Source organism: Genypterus blacodes, unplaced genomic scaffold, assembly GCF_046128005.1.
Source record: "Genypterus blacodes isolate CSIRO-AG114 ecotype Tasmania unplaced genomic scaffold, CSIRO-AGI_Gbla_v1 ptg000007l_1, whole genome shotgun sequence".
NCBI lineage: Eukaryota > Metazoa > Chordata > Actinopteri > Ophidiiformes > Ophidiidae > Genypterus > Genypterus blacodes.
Genome location: NW_027466821.1, coordinates 3822304 through 3842081, shown reverse-complemented (window position 1 = coordinate 3842081; position 19778 = coordinate 3822304). Strand labels below are relative to the sequence as shown.

Sequence of the window (19778 nt, the reverse complement as noted above, 5' to 3'; positions counted from 1 at the left end):
ACATAAAAGTTTTGTTTTACAGGCATGAACCTTGTGACAGATATGATAAGAACATGTCATTCTACAGGAGGAGCACACATCAATCTTTTACCTAGTTGGCAACAGCTGAAGCTTTGCTACACTGGCACCCAATCCACAACAGCCAAATGGGTGCTGTATTACATGGGATTTCTTTGTGCTAAACACGCTGCCCTCTATTCAAACAGGGGGGAAAAGACAATAGAAAGCAGCAGAATCTTTTATATTTGTGCTTTGTTTCTTTGGGATGAGGGTTTAAATTGATTGATGTCTTAAGTTCAGGCTTAGACCAACATTTTGCTTTGCTTTATCATTTCTAGGATTTTGTTTTGGCTGACTCAGTCTTTTCATAGACATACAAGGGTTCAATTCACCCTTCAGGTCACTTGTGTTAGGAATACAGCCTTTGTGCCTCCTTTCACAGCAGTGGATGTTTCAGGGCGTGGCAGTACTCAGCAGATGAGTTTATCTGCTGTATTGATGCATTTGTAATCAAGGGTAAAGAAACTGTAGCTACTTGATTATTGGATATCGTAGAAGAAGTGTTCGCCTCTGTGCTTGGGAATCAACAAATAATATCAACCACAGTATCACTCTGAGTAACATCGGCTGAGTCACTGCAGATATGCATTCTGGGACACTGTCCAGTGTGATTACAGTCATTAATCGATGACCAGCAGATTAGATTCTGTGCACACGATGATTTCATGATGATTTTGTAATTTTCCTTTGCGTTTTAGGGGTTTCAACTTCTGTTCTCTGATTTCTTTTGAGATTGAGTTCACTGAATGTTACAACATCTGTAGATCTGGTATAAGAACTCAATTAAACACTTGGTTGGAGTCAGACAAAACCAACATCGTCAAGACAGGACTAGTCTATTCAAGCCTTTATCAAGGTTTCGTAACAATCAAAGACAGGATGCCACATCACTATGACGCAGTGGAAGCAACTAAATCAATTTGGCATTGAACCATTGAGCCAAAGTTCATAAGGCAAATGCAAATGTCAGCCAAGAAGTTCCATATACGTACTGGCCTTTCACAAAACCCTGAAAACCTACCCGACACGTTTTGACTTGAAACTTTTGTATGCTACATTTACAACAAAACACTAAAGAACTAGGCTTGGAAACATTTCACAATTGAAAGCATGAATTAGTTCCACTGATTGATGTATTTATGTATCATGTAGTTATGTATGGCTTTACGCTGCATCAACTAAGCCCTGCTCCTTTAACAGTGATGAGGGGCTTTCCCAATAGCAACATGCCCGAGAGGGAGGAACAACAGAAAGCACTGTGAGCTTGGTAATAATATGTCTATTGTTATAATGTCTGCTGAGGGACAGGAGGTGCCAGAGTTGCTATGGTTAGGCTGTAATATGATCAAGAGGACGAGTGTTTGAACACACTCTTTCCTAAAGGCAAGTGTATGAACATATTCCATTCTTCTGTGTAAAAGTTGATCTAATAAAGCAATTTGAAACAAAAATGCATACCTTTATGTGCAGTATGTGTTATAGCTCGACTTGGCCTTCAAATAAACAGCTCACATTTGTTATATCCTATGCTCTTTTATATTGGTACATTTGCCTACAATAAAGTCCTTACTGAACCTGGGAAAACGTTTTAAACACGACATCCGTACATCTGGCTCTTCAAATAATTTATTAACAAACAAAACAGAGTAACAAAAATATACTCTTACATTTACAAGCTCATTTAGAACCAATATAAACCTGCTCCTAGTCAAACTGAAGCATATTTAAGTAAAGCATGCCACAATAAACTAAAATGCAAAAACCTCTCCAACTTTGCTCAAACCTACAGATTTTAGCAACCTTAAAATCATCTCTCTTATGTCGATTCTTGCTTCTGCAGATCACAATCCCTCAATCAAAGTAGTCTTCGATATCAATGTTGGGATTGAGCAGCTCCTCTCCGTACGGTGTCAGATCCATCTGGTTGAGGATCAGGTTCTCAAACGTCTCCTCGAGGTCTGTTTCCCCAATCAGCACTGCTCCTACCATCCTCCCTCCACTTAGAACAACCTGAAACAAAACCCAAGAGAGAGAGAGGGAGTGAGGGGGTGAATAGGAACACAATCTGGTTCAAGATGACAATGGAATACCCCCCACCCGTGCCAGGGGACACCTCCACACTTTTGTATAACTACAAACGTTTGACAAATTGCCCCGAGATACAAAGTTGGAAATGTCATGTTGTTATAAATGTTCATAAATAGAGGCCATTGAGTACAATTTAAAAGAGGAGGATCAGCATAACTTTGCCTCTGCCTCAGCAAGAGCCACGGATACTCACAGAAAAGCAGTGTGTACATTCACAAACACAGTCTCTTTTATTATATGTCTTGTGGAAAGCATTTCAGGTATCTGTTTGCCAACCATCTCGGCAACATTTATGAGAGTAGACCTAAGAACCTGTTTCTCTAGTTAGATGGGTTGTGAATGAGTCTAAAACATAGATTTATATCAGCAAAGCACACTGGTTTCGTATTCACTGTCACCTTGACGTATTCCTGGCCTTTGGTGCAGCGTATCAGCAGCTCCTGGTCGAGCCCCAGACCCTGGCCATTAAACTTTCCCAACAGGACCACCTGTGGAATGAAAAGAGGCCAGGAAGCTGTTAAAATGCAGAGTAAATAAATATGCATCTCGAGGCATGTGGAAGGGGTCATTACGTAACCCTTGTCAAATGTCCTTGAGGGGTCTTGAGAAAGAAAAGAACAAGTTTATAATTACCATGGTAGATGATTAACATTTTAGTGACCAATTAAAACACCTCCCCTCGCACTCAGATGTCACTCACCTTGTAGTTAAAGAATTTTGTAACGTGTGAGAAGAGCTCAAAGCAGAAGTCCAACTCTATCGGTTCTGACAGGGTGTGTGCTGCCATGCAGCGACCTGCGTACCAGCCCATCTGACGAGCCTGCGTCCATAAACGCATCTATGCAAAACACGGAAACGTAGCATCAGTTTGGTTTGACAGATGAAAGATAAAGCCCGTTACTCCCTGAACAATCTGTCAGTGTGGCAGGGAAACGCACATGAGCAAGCCTATGATTCAAAACAGGCTGACAAAACTTGAGACAGGGCCGACTCACTGATGGTTGCAGCGGAAATGTTGCCAGAATGTTACTGCTCACAACAACCGCTAGAGGGTCGCTTAATACAGTGCATACCTCCACCACGCCCCAGCTCTTCACTTTTGAGTGGGGAAATTCCATCTCTGCAGAGAATTGATCTCGGCTGTTACAGACAAACAAACTGCTAATCTATTCGGTGACAGGATCTTTAAATGATGAGGCAGTGTACTGGCAAGTCAGTGGAGTCTACCTGCTGCCACAGTGCGCTGTGTTTCCAGCACGCGGTGCACACATCTCCTGAGGCATAGACATCTGGCTCGGACGTCATCATGTGATCGTCCACTTGCAGGCCACCATCATCTGCCAGAGCAAACTAAACACAAACACACATCCAAAAATAATGATCATCATTTTCATTTTGTTGTTAATTTGCCTTGCCAGCTTTCCATCATGGGGGAGAAATAGTAATGTGGGCCGACGGTCAAAAGCGCTCTTACACAATATATGCACTATCAGTCAAAAGTTTGGACTGAGAAGAGAAGAGAATGAGAAGGTGTGTCTAAACTTTTGACTGGTAGTGTGTGTGTCTGTATATATATATATATATATATATATATATATATATATATATATATATATATAAACAATCTCTTTACTGAAGAACACATTGTGATGGTTTGACTGAAAGCTGTGATGTCACATGGAAATAAGGCTGAAAACCAGAGTGAGTGAGCGAGTGAGTGAGTAATTTTGTCTCGTGACATCCAGGGCTGTAAAAGTATATTGATAAGGATTTTACATAATTTTCTGTACAGCAGTCAAGAGTGTTACATTGACTGCTCTTTTCTTCTGACTTGAGGCAGAGACATGGAATGGGACTTTAAATACTAGTGTACCAAATGAGGTCTGAGTTGGCATGGCAACTAACAAAAGACAAATCGAAACCCCTGGTAGTGGCCAGCTAAACAACTGAAGGGCAAGGACTTTACAAATGTCGAGCAAAGTAAAAGTAGCAGAAATCTGAACCGCCGTGTCTTATGTCCCATGAAGCTGTGTGCATAATGTGAATGATGTTGGTTATAGATTATAGATAGAATATACAAACCATCCTCTCTATTTTCAGGGTGTCATGTGTCCATCAGTCCATTGCTGCGCTACCAAAACCTGTACATCCTGTATTGCCAGTCAATGTTGCTGTGCTGTTGCTATATAACCTATACAGCTTTTGGTAGCATAGCAACATCGACTTGCACACTAACACAATGGATTTTGCATATGGGTGAGTTTCACTACCTTGTTGCCAGCGAGGAAAGGTTCAGTGTTTGGCACAACACCGGTGGCGCTGACAACAAAGTCACAGCCAAATGTTTTGCCATTGGTCAGCTGGACATAGACTGGCCAGGGTCCTGATGAGAGGGAATAAAAAAGGTTAAGTAAAGGAATGAGGAAATAAAGAGGTGGACACTAGAGGACAAGTCTGATTACAAATCTAAGCCTCACCATCCTCACTTCCTGGTGTTTGCTGTGGGGACGTAGGCAGCTCCTCTGAGGTATAGATCTTTTCCACCTCACACTTGTATTCCACTGAAACATTGCGTGACACCTGAACACACATCAACAGAGGGCAGGGACTCAGCCAATATACTCTGGCCTCTCCTGTTGACTTTGTCACTTATAACCTTCTACTTGTTGGTGTTTTTACTTTGCACTTAAGCATACAGTTACATCACTGTGAGTCATGAACATCTTGCCTGTTCCGCTCCTCGTAGGACAACTCCTTCATGCCAGTCTGGGCCAAGTGCACTGCCAGGCTCTGTGGGGCCAGAGCCTCGCCCTCGTCTGCTTCCGTCTAGGGATACAAAACTAAATATTACCATCTTAAGACAGCTTGCACTATCGCAAAAAGTGGGAAAGAGAAGAAGAATATGAAGACAATGTCACTTGTCAGATTTGAAGACCTGCACCTGCAGTGAAGGTCTGAGACGCTCCAGGCGCTGGTTCCTCTGTGGTGTAGCGAGGTCGCTTACAGGGGAGAGCTCGGCCGGGTTTGCCAGCATCCAGGGATGGGATGAGAAACTGCGCCGCTCCGGCATCGAAGAAGGTGTTTCCAATGGCCTTGTCCTTCACAGCCCAGATCACCTCACAACCCTCCACCTCGTACCTAGACACCACACAATCAACAACACTGTCAATAGGAATGAAGGAGTATGGAAATTTAATTAAAGATTAAATGTGTTGGTTATGATTTACTCACACTAATTCCAAGGCGATCCCTCCATTCCCAATCACGACAATTCTCTTAGCTTTAGATAACCGCTTCTGTAACTCCTACCAACGAAAACACAGGCAACAGCTGAGCATCTACACACAGATACCCTAACAAATAACACAAGATCTTATAGAAGCCAAAACGCTCCTGGACACAGGGTACATTTTGAACTTGTTCTGGCACATCAAATTTGTATGCAGGAGAATCTCATTTTTCAGTAGCTGTACCCCGCCATCAGGAACATAGACTGTTTGTGCAAAGAACACACTGAACCCAAATGAAAAAGCAAAACCAAACAGAATTGGATGACACCTTGGTAGGATTGCCACCGGCTACACGCAGAGTAACGTGGTCGTACCTGAGCGCTGTCTGTGTCCCGTATCCCCAGCACATACGGGTTATCTCGGGTGAGGAGTTTGGGTCTGCCTCCGCTGCAGATACACAGCTTATCATAACCGTAAACCAGGCCGTCCTCAGTCTGCACACTCTGAGAATGGGAAGGATTTTCACGTCAGGTTCTGAAATTGTTTCTCTACTACAATTCTTAAGGTGTTGATCACAGCCCTAATAAACAAGTACTGAGACCAAAACTATGATATAAATGCTGATATACTGTGTAATAGGGACATGTTGCAGCGTACCAACATGTCCATAGGGTGGCAATAGTAGACCGATATATGTCACCTAAACCATTTGCAGGAAGTCAAATCTGCACTTTTTTGTGCTGTCTTTGTATGTAAACACAACATCACAACACAACCTCAAACAGTTTCAAATAGCTTAATAGTTAATCATTTTATGTCACAACTACTTACATGTGACTGTGTGTGTAGTGCTTTGACAGCAGAATGGATGACGGTGAGGTTGGGGAACTTCTCCTCTAGGACACTGGAAGGCCGCTCCTCAACGTCAAACTCTTCCAGAGTTCTGGAAAGCTTGAGAAGAACAGGACAAAGGAAAAGGATTGGCTTTACTATCTGTGCAACTGAGAGAAGACTGACATCTCACAGCTACATGTGGATCTCATGTCTTATACAAATAAGTGTTCTATATAACAGTTCTAGTGTCATCATCATTCTCATTCTGACCTGTTTGTAGTTGGTCACTGCCTTGATATGAAGTCCTGCTGTAATCAGAGCCACATCATCGGAGGGAAACTGGGCTGATAGCTGCCATTAGAGATTAATGTTAATATTAATCCACACAACATTCATAAAAAGAGATGTAACACAGATTCAGCTTTTATATAAATTGCCAACGAGAAAGGAATACACAGTTCATTCACCTGATCGGCACACGTTACACCCGCAATGCCGCCTCCAACTATGACAAACTTATACGTTTTCTCCGTTTTCTCCTCCATTCCTTTTGTTATGCTAACTTTGGCAACACCAGCTACCGTGACGTCATTGACCGCAAACCTTACAAGCTAAATATTTGTCGCGTGTCGATGCCATGCACACAACTCGTGATGTTAAGTGCGATACTGAACCTCCGAGGCATGTGTGGTTTCGATGAGGTGACGTCACAGCCGCTGCTTCGGAGCCTGCACATGTCACGTGACCGATGTGCCGCTTTGAACCGGATGTCTTTGCTTTGAACCAATGGCGCGCGAGTTTACTCCGAAGCACACTTGTTCGGGCTCATAACTCTATTATTCCTCCGTTGGATGGCTTTGTTCATTCTTGTTAATTATTCTAACATTTCGATATGAATAATATATCACACTTGATATATTGTCCTCCTATTTCATAAAACAGCGGAAAACAGTGATGAAAATCATATTGGAAGAATTCAATCTATTATATTCTGTAGCACGGTGCTATCTGCACCAGTAATAAAGCCTTTGGATCATTTGTTGACTATATAAGTGCCATTTAATTTATATTACATATATTTCGAATATAATCGAGTCTAGTCTAATATTTCACCAATAGGTGGCAGTATTAACTCGTCCTTAATCACGACATTCTTGCAGGGAGGCATGCAATGGTCCTCTGTAAGGATTTGCTTGGATGTGTTTCCATGGGCTGAGACCCCTCCAGCTGTGTATTGAGAGCCATGTGCAATGCTGCAATAGTCTCTGCAGATTGGCACTGCTGGGACTGAACCCTCCATTGAGTTCTGCAATTGTTATCTCTGCAGAGCCCAGCAGTCTTGAAAGAAGACAGAACTCGATTGATTTTCTCCTCAGCCTCATTCATCTAACTTGACCGTCAGATCTGCGATGGTCTTCCCCTTAGTGCTGAGTTTGAAGAAGTCTGTGTTTTCTTTGAGACAGCCTCTAGGTTTATAGTGTCTGAAAAAGAGTTGGACAATTACAATTACTGTTTGTCTGTGATGATATCAAAATGGCTGCTTTCACTGCTGTTGCCATTGGAGGAAATTTGGCAAAAAACAGCGAACAGTAGCTATGGTAAAGTGACAGCATAATGCGTACTTCCTTTCCTGTTAAATATCGTTTTAATGCCTTTTAAATGTTATCAAAGTTATGACCACTTTTGTTGCACAACACATTGAACCTCTCTTAATCATTAACTGTGAATACATGTGTTAAAGCAAAACTTTAACAAAGACAGTTAGTCACCAGTTTAAATCACAGAGTGCTATTATCTGGGCTGCAGTCACTACTTATGCAGGCCTGTCAGAGATAAATGTCAGAGATTAATGTGGCCTCTGGGTCAAGAACTGTCCTAAAATTCCATCAAAACAATCATCACCCATCATTAATGCAGCAATAAACAACTCCGACCAGATAACAGTTGGAGTACAGTGCAATTCGTGATAATACATCAAGTGTCACATCTTGACATTATCCTCATTCGTCAGGGTGTTCGTCAGATAATTGCTGCACTGTTTTTGGATACATCAGCAAAAGCCAACACTTGTTCTGTTTTTGAAAAAAGCTTTTATGCAGGTGACATCAGTGGCCCCGTGCATGGGGGCACTGATGTCAGAGTGGGAGATGATCAGGTCACTTGTAATCAAGCACAGGTTAATGCTGTGAGTCATGCTTCTCCCGTTGATTTCCATTGCATTTACCCTGTATAACCCAGACTGTGTAAAATACAATTTTGTTTGAGAAACAGCGACATCATTTCAAGTGAGCCTCATTATTTCCATTTATTCTTTTCCCAGTAAAAGTGAAAGTAAATGAGGATAGTTTATTTTACTTTGAAGGTAGCTGACTTCTACAAATCCCCCGCTTTTCATGTATGTAGAATGATATACAATAATGTGGTGTAAAACACATTTCAGTTTATTAAAGCATATTCCATATACTTTTCATATTTCAAAATTTTATTATAAAAACCATATCATAGCATTTGTTAATATGGCTTTACATTTGCTTTCTTTTGTGTTATTTTTTTTTTTTAAGTATATGATTTAGTTTACATTCATGTCATTGTTGAACAGCATTAACAGAGCCACAAACACACACACACACAAAGCCAAGGAATCATATACCGACTCCATTGATGCTTTTAACAAAAGGCACTGTTTTAAAATTTCAAAAATTAAGAAGAGTAATCTGGTCATGATCATCAACTTTACCATCAGTTTCAGCAGTGTTAACACCAAACCGATAATTATTGTTACACAAGATGTCTGGTAATTAAATCATTAGAGAATTTGAAGGGCAGGAGGTGGTTTCCTCAGTGCGTAGGCTACTAAAGAGACAGGTAGCTGGGAGGCTGCAGGAGGTCCCTCTTGCCGTATGTGGCAGAGCCCACGTTGGTCGGCACATATATGGTACCGACGTTACTGGACCGAACCAGGAAGTCTGCCAGCCTTTGGGTGACACAGGTGGCTGTGTTGCACTTCCTCTTCTCTATGTGGTGGCTGTGAGGATGAGAGAAGAACAGAGAAAGCAGTGATTCATGGTAAATTATTCAAAGCAAAGATTCATTAATACACAACTAGTTTCCTTCTGGTATGATGAGACGATGAGATGATGATGCATCATGTATAATGTAATGCTCCTACCTGTTTTCAACTCTGAGCTCCCTTTCTGGACGTGTACGAATGAGGCTGACAATAGGCTTGGAGAAGAGTGCGGGTATGATCCAGTCTTCACTGTCTGGTAGATCACTTTCCTGCTCGCTGGATGAGCTGGGGCTGAAGTACCTGAATCACAGAGGACAAAAAGGGCTCAAACCGTTTCACATCAATAGCTGATGATACCCCTCTTCAAAACATCCACTAATGTCCCGAGGGCAAGAAGAAAAAGTGGCCACTTAGGCACTTCAACACAGTCAAGCCCTATTGACTTCCACCTCCAGAGTTATATCTGTTCCCTGATGCTCCTCATAGAGAATGCGACAGCCCCCTGCCCGCTTATCGCACAGTTTCCATCATATCCGTCTGATTGTCTGCTGATTTCAGACTAACCTTGCATATAATCACAGAGTGTGAGGAAAGCCCATTTTTTGCATTTACTCACCTGTAGGTTGGGGCAGTGGCGACACAGCGCAGGAATACAAGCAGCATTAGGAGAAGCATAGGCAGCCTCAGGTGATACATAGTGAAGGGTGATTACCTGAATGGACATGAGAGATTCAGTAAAGCTTGTTTTTGTGCTGTAGAGGGATACATACCAGTGTAAAGCAGAGCAATTTGTAAATTAACCGTTATGTAACCACAGAGACCTGGGCAGAAAATGATAACCATATCCATACACAATGGCAGAAGGATTATATCATATATTCTAATGTTAAAAAAACATTTTTTTCTGTGCAAGTATAAAACTATTTTATAATAAACAAATCTTACTTTAAATAAAGAATTCAATATATCTTTTGACATAATTCCACATAATCACAAATATGTACTTTATGAATCTAAGGTGAATATTGCTCAAAATTTGTTGTAATGATGGAAAAAGGGTGCTGGGGTTAGAGGGGGGAAATGAAAAAAGACCAGAAAAAGGGAGACACAGAAAAAAATTCCAAATCTAACCCACGAAAAGACATTTCAAATTCCTCTGATGCTGCAGAGAGGTTTGGATCGCCATGAGTATACATTTCATGTAAAGTTTAGATGGACAGACTCAGAAATGTCCTGTGTAAAAGACCAAACTGAGCCCGAAAGAGAAGCAAAGTACTTACTGTTAGATGTTTGAGCCTGCAAATCCAATCAGTCAGCGGTGAAGTCCGTTGGTTTGTCAGTCTGTCACACAAATCGATTCACACAGTTATAAGCGCTCTGCTCCAACCACTTGTGACATCATCACCAAATATAGCCGTGCATTTCCATTTGCACAGAATGTGGAGGATGGGGATGGTGGGGGTCTGGGTTATATGGGGGTGTTGGAAAGTGCAGTAGGGTCTTATATACCACATGCACACACACACACACACACACACACACACACACACACACACACACACACACACACATACACACACACAAACATACGCACATCTACCTACATGAACGTCAGCAATCACATCATCACCTTCGTCATCAATGCCATCAGTGCCTGTGGTGGTCCTGACCCAATAGAAACCCACACAGGGACGCAAACCCTGTCAAACTGCAGAGCTCTCTTTCTACCTTTGAACTCTTACTGAACTTTTAGGTTGACAAACTCTGGCCCTGCTGTCATCCTCAGGGGCTCCCCAATCATGAATCATGAATGTGAGGCTAAATTATCATTAATAATGAATGACCCCTCATTATGTGATGGGTCCCAAACAACTGACAAAGTAGCAATTAGTGATAATGAAGTGATAGTAAAACAAGAAATACTTTCCCCAGATGAGGTAACCTGGGAAATGGACTCTTTTCAGTTATATCCTTTGGTTAACAATGACAGTTATTGCCACATATATATAAGTTTATTTGATGATGTAATTCGAGTAAAAATGTTTTTCCGTAATGTAACGCATTGAGCGGCAGATGCTTGATCTAGGGTGGCAGGAAATGTTATGATTGTCAGGATGATTGTTCCCGATGAACTCTTGTGTTTATGTGTCCACAGAGATCATCCCACAGCCTCACTGGGAAAATACCACCACAGGCTGCAGGCTGCTGGTAAGTGCTGGGCCGTCACCACAGCCGGTAGCTAATAGCTAATAAAGACACGATGCAGTCCTAATGGCCATGCAACACCCCCAAACCCACCAAGGCCCCATGAACACCTCACTCTTTCCTGTAAGCCTCCATAGAAAACCTAATTGCGATAATAGATGTAAGGCACTGTTCTCTTTGTTCTCTTTACAGATAGTGTTGCTTTCATGTTTACCCAAACACATGGCTTTTATCATATTTGTGTAGTTATTTTCATTATGTAGAATTGAACTATTTGCACAGCCACACCCAGGACCACGCATGCAAATAGGACAGTGTTGTGTTTTACCTCTTCCAACAGGAAACACAGTTCAGTACAACATTTAATTTGATTTAATAAATAATTCATATATTAAATATTAAGCTACTCTGGTAGAGGAGAGGTTATATTATAGAGGTTAATATGCACGGTCTTGAGAGCAGAAGGAGGTAGAAAGACCAAGGGAAGAAAGAAGACAGGAGGATGAGAGATGGAGGGAGAATGTGGGTGGCTTGTGTGGGAAGCATTTTTAATGTTCTACTCTGGGGGAGTCGATTGTGCCTTTGGATTACCTCAGTAAGTGTGAAAAGCTCAATGTAATATGGGCACAATTTCTTTTTTATGATTATTTTATGATATGACATAAATTTAACTGGTTTATTAGAGAAGCAATATCGATGCTATCAATTCAAGCTGAGCGAACCCGCAATCATCTTCCCACTGTCTTTGTTCACATTGATATGTTCACATGAACTCATGTTTTTTCCCGTTATCAGGATACCTCTAAAATTGGTTATAGCAGCTCAAATTATACCTAACAAGGGATGTCACCGCTATTGCAAGATGTACTTAAGAGGATGTTTATGGAAATGTACATTAGAAACACTGTACCTACGCACACACGGAACACTATCAGCAATTCCTGCCACTCCAACCCACAAACACAGAATAACAGCAGCACTCACAACATAAAACCTCTCTCTAACACGGATGATGCAATCACATCCGCAAACATGCATTTCATGTCACCGGCACTGGTAAAAACGAATGCGGGGCATTTATGCATTAATTACATGGAAAAGATGACCCCTTGGGCTGGACGGCTGGATGTATCGATGTATTCGATCCTGAAACATGCAGTTTTTCCTCCAACCTAAATATGACAGATTTCTCGCCCACCTAAATGCAACAGATAAAAGGCTTATACAACAATTCACCAGCCTAGACTTAAAATGTCTCCTCATTCATCTAAGAAAGAAAGCGTAGTATTTTCATGATTTCACAGACACCCACACAGGTGTTTTCACGTCATCTGGCTGATTACAACATTCTTCTGAGACGGACAAGGATTAGGAGTGTGATAGAAATTTTAATCAATCATAATAAACTGTATGCACACCCACACAGTCCCGCAAAGAGCATCCCAAAATAAGTGGGTGACCTACACACCTTCGTGGGTGGGTAGGTCTTCCTTTACTGTCAAAATAACCCCCATAATATTCATTGAAGGCTCTGTACTACCGCACAGGCACTGTTTTAACCTGGATTATTGCAGCCTTCTCAGATGGAAGCAATATATTGTACCACCATAACAACAATACAACACTATTAAGAGTCATAGATATTTTTAAATCAACCACAGCTTATATACGCCCCCACAGCTTACACATGTGTGGGCGTATCAGGCGAGTGCAGGTCAAACTTTATCGTCTTAAAACAGAACAGAAATTAAAATCGTGTATGTTTTGTCTAAGATGTGTGCGCTACAGTACACAAAATATCAGTGACTTATCATGAATTATTTCATCACCACATATTTTGGGTTGATTTTGTGACCAAGCTCATTCAGCCCTTGTGGGCATCCAGTTATGCCAAATGCTTTAAAAATAAGACTACATTTAATTTATCCCATGGTGAAGTTGATCCCTCCATTGTGTCCAAATGGTCCCGTCTGTTCTGTTTGAACATATAAACTACACACATGCTACTCCCCTTACATTGAGTGTGTTATGTTTCTTTGCAGTGATGGTAAGCTCCCCTAACATGTTCTTCTGATCTTCTCTTTCCTCTGCATTGGTCTCCTTACAGGCCTCATGTGTGACCTCCTGTATCTCTTTCAGTGACATATATTACTAGAAACTGGCATGATCTCATCCTGAGTCTCTGTCTTGGATTTGAGCTGTTGCTCTTCCTCTGTGTTATGTACGCTGAGTATTCTGCCACCTTGAAGTTGCTCTGTTGTGTGAATCTCAAGTTCTGCCTCCATCTTTCCTCGAATGCTCTCAGACTTGGAACTTGTGCTTGGCTAGTTGCCCAGTGGGTTTGGGGAGGTGTGAAGTTCAATTTCTTTAGAAGCTTGTGGTTGCTCTACTTCTTTTGCCTGCCCAGGCTTCTGGAACTGTCTTCTGAGGAGGACGATTACAGCGAAACCGAAAAAGTGTGAGCAACCGGTGAGACAGGTGACTAAACCTAGGTAGACGAACCTACAAATAGAGAACAAAAAATCACTCTTGATGCTGTGCTGACTTGTCTTTAAATTTCAAATATATTTCTGCATCTATAGTCTGAGGCATACCTGTATAAATCAGCATTGTACATGCGACATGCTCCCCTGACCCCACACTTCTTCATCACCCATTTCAGGCAAGTAAGGTCGATTAGGGCTCCAAAGTAAACCGGTGCAGGAATTCCAGCTACAAAGACAGCAAGATTCAGCTACATATATACATTTATGATGTCATGATGGAGAGTAACATTGCGTGATAGAAACTCACCAAGAGTCCTAATTACTAGAGTCTGGATACCCAGTGCCAGGGCTTTGAGGTCAGGAGAGATGCACCTGTGAAGACAAAATACCACCAGATCACAATTTGCACACACTCAAACTACAAACAAGATTTGAATTTTAAAATTCTAAAACACTTTCACACATTAGAGTTAGTTCAAGTGAGCACACAGACCGCACAATGACCATGTAGCCTGGTGTGAATCCTAAGGAGTTAATGAAGGAGCTGAGCGCTGATATGGCCATGAAGGAGGTGAAGCTGCGACTGCAGTCCTTGGCTCGGGGGCATTGGCCCAACTTCAATGACATACTGTCCCCTGCTGGGTAGGCAGTACTCACACAGCTACAGTTGTGGAAGACCTGGGAGGAGGATTATGGCAAAATATTCAAAAACAACACTGTTTCAATACTGAAGCTTTGATCATCTTTGAACATAAAGACACAAATGTACATGCACATGTATGCAAGATGTGACCAATGACTTCAAACACCATTTCAACTTCAAATGTGTGTATGTGTCCAGCATTCCTAAGGTCATACATTATCAAATATGTTTGGGTGTTCCTGTATGAGGCCCTACTGTGTTCCTGCCATATCCAGAGGAGGTGAGGCAGCCGGCCAAACATGGGGAGATGTAGGTGATGCCGCTCTCTGAACACACAGGGTCCCAGTCCTCTGCTGAACATGAGCAGTTTCTGTTACATTCTGCAAAGAGCGTATTGCTGTCGAATGACGCACCTCTTGTCCTGTAAACCATCCACATTTAATATTGGAGTGATGTGGGTGGATATTCATCGTCTCAAAACATTTGCCTTGATGTCTCAGCTCTTACCCATTGTATGAGATTGTGATCCCAGCCACGGGAATGTTGTCACACTTGGTTCCAAACTGCAGCAGCAGGAGGATGTACCCAATGATGGATGTGGCAAAGGAGAGCTGAGCTCCAGACACCACACTCAGCTTATACCTCTTCATTAGTAGCCCACCCAGGAAGATCCCTACTGCCACTACTGGCACTAGTAACACAGCTAGAAGAAGGGGAGGAGGGGAACATGGGGCTGGAGTTTAAAAATGTGGAACACAGAACACATACAAAACCTTCTGGGATCCATTCTTCTCGAAATAGAAGTGCTAGAATGGGCCAAGACACACTAACTTCTGATCAGAATAACAATTCTCTCAGTCCTTCATATCTCAAAATCATAGACTCAATCAATTCAATTTCCTTACTAACGCAAGGGAATAGATTTGTTCTGACCCATGAGGAAGTTGGCTCTGGATGCAGACTGTCCAAACTGTTGTTCAAGGTATTTGGCTTTAAAGGTGGTCAGGCCAATGACAGAATTTAATTGTAGTACGCTTCCACAAAGGAGCAGGAAGTAGGCAGGAGTCCCCAACAGGCGCTTGAGTGATGGAAGAAAACCTGCATGGGAATAAAATGTAAATCCAAAATTATAGTTTGCATTAAAAGTCTTGAAACTAGAAATTATTCTATGACCGAGCCATCTTCATTTTATAAGAATGTCTCCTGATGCTTTAGTAGTTTCATATTTTACTTTTAGTCCTTGGAAACTTTCAATTTGTTTGTCGTGGAAGAGGATCGGGGCAACCTTTAGCTATGTCGCTCAGCTTGTCGTTGTGGTTCTTATTGCAAGCGGCGTCTGTCCTGTCCGAGGTCGGGTGGATAGGATGCGACTTGCCATCGTCTCCCCCCTGTTTGGACGACAAGCGGGGCAGGAACCAGAAGGGAATGCTAGAGAGGAACAGGAGGCAAGAGGCCACCAGGAAACCCAACCACCAGGCGCCCACCCAACGGGCATCTTTGGGAGTGATGATCACATCGTCTGGATGGAAACACAGGTTTCATTTGTGGAACCAGGTAAAGCATTCTCTCCTGCTAATAAGGTATTTTACAGGCAGCACACAGTGACACCAATATCAAAAGAGCTTTACACTTACCCACATTAACAATTCCAAAGTCAACATATAGTTTGGCACAATAGGAGCCGAGAAGCAAACCACCCATGGGGCCCAGTATAGAAATGGTCTGCAGACAAGCTGACAATCACAAAGCAAATTATCCATATATATTTTCCATTATGTGGTATATTTAGACACCAGTACTTCCTTTGTCCTTGTAGCGATCCTTCAGAGGATGAACTTTAACTCCCATGTTTGCAGAATTTGTGTATTGGTTGAGAAAATCTAAACATCAGACCCATACAAAAGCCAGCAGGGAACACAAAATGAACTGTCATCCAGCTCTAATCAATAATCGAAGCGATGATGCCTTGCCTATATAGAACGGGGAGTTGTCAGCTGTCGCAAAGTCGTCGATGTAGGAGATACCCAATGGTGTAACTGGGCTGTCTCCAATTCCACGCAGCATGTTGCCCAGCAAAACGTAGATCCACATTTGAGAACCAGGGTCTCTCTCACAGGCTGCTTGAAGACAAGACCAATATTTTCCTTTAATTTAATGCAAAATACAAATGTTTCCAAGTAGGAGTATCTGTTTGTACCGGTTGTGTGCTCCACAGAGGAATTGTTCTGGATTTCCAGTAACTCTGGTTGGCTCAGAGGATCCACACAGGCCCCAAAGCTCACGCTCTCATTGTGTACAGTCTGAATGACAGTGTCATATTTGTAGCTGGAAAATCATAGTTGAAACAAAGAGGTTAGATTAAAAGAGATAAAATACTTGTAACCTAAAATCTAATCTTTTAATTAATCTTCAAGAATTTGGTTTGCTATTTGTTTACCGGTCCATAAAGAAGTGCGGCAGGGCAGTGAGAAGGGCCCCTATGGACATTATTATACAGCCCACAGCGATGAGTCTTGGCCGGTGCATTCTGGCCCCAAAATGGCTGACCAGAGCAAGAAACAACAAGTTGCCTACCACCCAAAAAAAAAAAGATCAGTAACAGAATCAAATGAGAGGTGGAAGACCTCATTAATGCCAGAATAGGATTAATCTGAAATGGCACCTATCTCAAAGCCACCATCGACGAGTCCAGCCAGTGAACTGGAGAGGTCAAATCGCCTCTCGATCTGGGTGATGGAGCTCTTCATGTACGCCCCTGCCAGGGCCTTGGAGAAATAGGTGAACGACAGCGCCATAATGAAGAACTAAAAAAAAGTACAAGGGATAACAGAATAAAGTGAGATGTATGGGATAAGATCACCATCTAATCTTTACGCTTATTGCAATTCTGGGATAATCAATGTGGCCAGTAACCAGCAGATGGGGTTGCAGTGGTGCTTGGAAAGGCACAGAGAACTATTTCACCTCAGATTTTAAACTTTCTGTTCTAAATGAAAACCAAAATGTTTTTTAGATACTTGAGCACCTTCAACATTGAGATGGGGTGTTTACTGGTCGTCTGGTCAGAGACACACAGCTCCTGCTGTCTGGTCATGTTCTCTTTGTCTTCTGCTGTATCTCCTGTCATACACTGAAGGTCTGGCATCTTGGTGCAGCACAAAAACTAGATGAATAGAGTACAGAAAGGTTATGTTGACGGTCTGTGACAATATAGTCTTGTTCACTTTAAACTGTTTCAAACTCAAACAATTTCAAACAACTTCAAACAATAAAACAATGCATGAATAATATAAATAATACACAAATAACCTAAATATAACAAAATCTAAAATCTATGTACAATATGCTTAATCATTATTATCAGCTTACCAACGTTTTCGGTGATCTGTATCATAACAACGCATCCAGGATTAAAATGCTGCAAGGAGGTAAGAACTTGAGTTCCTTGGAGTTATGACAAAAAACTTCTGAATCCATTAAAAAAGGCAAGTTGTAACATTAAAGCAACAAAAATATACTGTTTCTTTGTTGCAGTTATGTAAGCGATTTCTGCTGTTCAGTTGACATTTCTCAAATGACAAGTCCACTCCGGTGCTGCAGGCCAAGCCCACGGCAGAAATCGTGTTTCAACCTTGCTGTCAGTTGTGGCCTACAAACACAGAAAGAGCAGAAACGTTGCAGAAAATCACACAATCTACTGGTTAGATTTAAGGTTAATTCTTCAGTCAGTCATAGCCTCATAACTGCAATTATCATCCTCACAATCAGCCTGGTGAATACTCTCACCTAAACACAGCTCAGTAAAATGGCAAGGCTGGAAAGAAGAGGTCAGTCGTCACCTGCAGCTTTTGTAGAACTTAGGTTTAAGCTACAAACTAGGACACAGTAGCTCTTGCAAAGCCACTGTTGCCTCTCTGAAGAAGTGCAATCAAATACCTTGCGCATGTCCAGCAACCAACCTCCAGCTTTCCCTCTTTCAGCAGCTGTGTGTCTCTCACCCTACCCTGAGGAGACAGACATGCCCTCCCCAAGCTCCTTTTCTCCCTGTCTGAGGGCAGAACTGTTAGTTTGGAACCTGCAGGACAAAAGCCCCGGAACATTTTTATTCCACACACATGCTGTCCAGTCCAGGACAGGAGGGGGGTAACAACAAGGGAGCAACAAGAGAACACACAGAGAGAAATCAGCTTATTTACCCTGCAATAGCCTGCTGCTGGTACCCTTTAGATTTATTTCCCTTAAAATAAAAAATCAGATTCGTCAAAGGGCTCTAAACCCAAAATACACATTTTAAGGTATTTGCCAACACACTTGCCAAACAACTAGTTTGTGCTATGTCACGCATGAACACTCTTTGGCACATGACTTGGACAAGCAGTTTTGTATTTTAATCAAGTTGTAAGTCTGCTTTTAAAAATGCTTTTATTACACCTAAGAGTTGAATTTCTGCAAGTAAGAATATAAATTCTGTCATTAATCCCTTGTGACTTCACTATTACTGGAGCCTTTTTTGTCCGATTCATTCATCATTTCATCGTTTACCCCGATCTCTATTCACTGCTGCAAACAATCAGCCAACCAATCAGTATTATGTAACGAGCAACAGCTGATCAGTAAGGCTGACTTGGAATTCAACCACAATGAATTTAGTTTTGAAGCTGCACTTTATGAATACGTATATAACTTTTGATACTCAAATTTGGGATCACCTCACAAAAATTTAGACATACAAAACAATGACTTGGTCCCACCTGTGTGTGTGCACTGTCATGCAGAGTGCAAGTTCAAGCCTCGTGTCGAGCTGCTTTGTGTATTTTTTAATGTTGGTCACTGCCTTGATGAAGACAGCACAGGGAAACTATGTGTGTTAGGGAATTCTATATTAGTCCGGTAACTAGTGGGGGGAGTTCAGGCAGCAGGTCATACAATCAGCTTTTGTACTCACATTCCAAGGATTAGGATTTAATTTCCTCAACATTCCTGTGCAGCAACTAAGAGGCATGTTTCCACCATTCTGCTTTTACAAAACAAAACAATATTTGGCTCCTGCACTTTCCATTTAGCTTTAGAGTTTTGTATCTTTCATCACTGTATCCAGTTCCAGGTGGGTTTGATCATGAATGCATCCTGCCCAGACCAACAGATACCTACCGATGAGCTAAATTCATCATAACAGTATTTGCTTTGTTTTGTGTGACATAGCGCAAAGATGACTCATTGTC

At 41.8% G+C, this 19778-nt stretch overlaps 3 protein-coding genes across 3 annotated transcripts; all 3 read right to left on the bottom strand.

Annotated features, from left to right (window-relative positions):
• Positions 1-1673: 1673 nt before the first annotated feature.
• pyroxd1 (pyridine nucleotide-disulphide oxidoreductase domain 1) lies at positions 1674-6933 on the bottom strand. Its single transcript, XM_076153964.1, has 13 exons — positions 6680-6933; positions 6483-6563; positions 6210-6329; positions 5753-5881; positions 5380-5453; positions 5090-5286; positions 4877-4974; positions 4626-4728; positions 4419-4531; positions 3376-3498; positions 2849-2986; positions 2547-2636; positions 1674-2070 (listed from the first exon to the last, which is right to left on the bottom strand). Exons 1-13 carry the CDS (start codon positions 6755-6757, stop codon positions 1912-1914), a joined length of 1503 nt encoding a protein of 500 aa, XP_076010079.1. The 5' UTR covers positions 6758-6933; the 3' UTR covers positions 1674-1911.
• A 2132-nt stretch (positions 6934-9065) lies between these two features.
• On the bottom strand, positions 9066-9918 carry iapp (islet amyloid polypeptide). Its single transcript, XM_076150083.1, has 3 exons — positions 9839-9918; positions 9382-9522; positions 9066-9237 (listed from the first exon to the last, which is right to left on the bottom strand). The coding sequence occupies exons 1-3, from the start codon at positions 9916-9918 to the stop codon at positions 9066-9068; spliced, it is 393 nt and encodes a 130-aa protein (XP_076006198.1).
• Positions 9919-12518: 2600 nt separating this feature from the next.
• slco1e1 (solute carrier organic anion transporter family, member 1E1) lies at positions 12519-19720 on the bottom strand. The gene is given in 16 exon segments (XM_076153521.1): positions 12519-13929; positions 14022-14139; positions 14221-14285; positions 14407-14591; positions 14812-14977; positions 15064-15259; positions 15490-15654; positions 15842-16075; positions 16191-16289; positions 16527-16673; positions 16754-16881; positions 16994-17126; positions 17219-17360; positions 17582-17719; positions 17926-18205; positions 18493-19720. Coding segments are annotated over 14 exon segments (2265 nt in total). The 5' UTR covers positions 17702-17719; positions 17926-18205; positions 18493-19720; the 3' UTR covers positions 12519-13562.
• Positions 19721-19778: the final 58 nt, after the last annotated feature.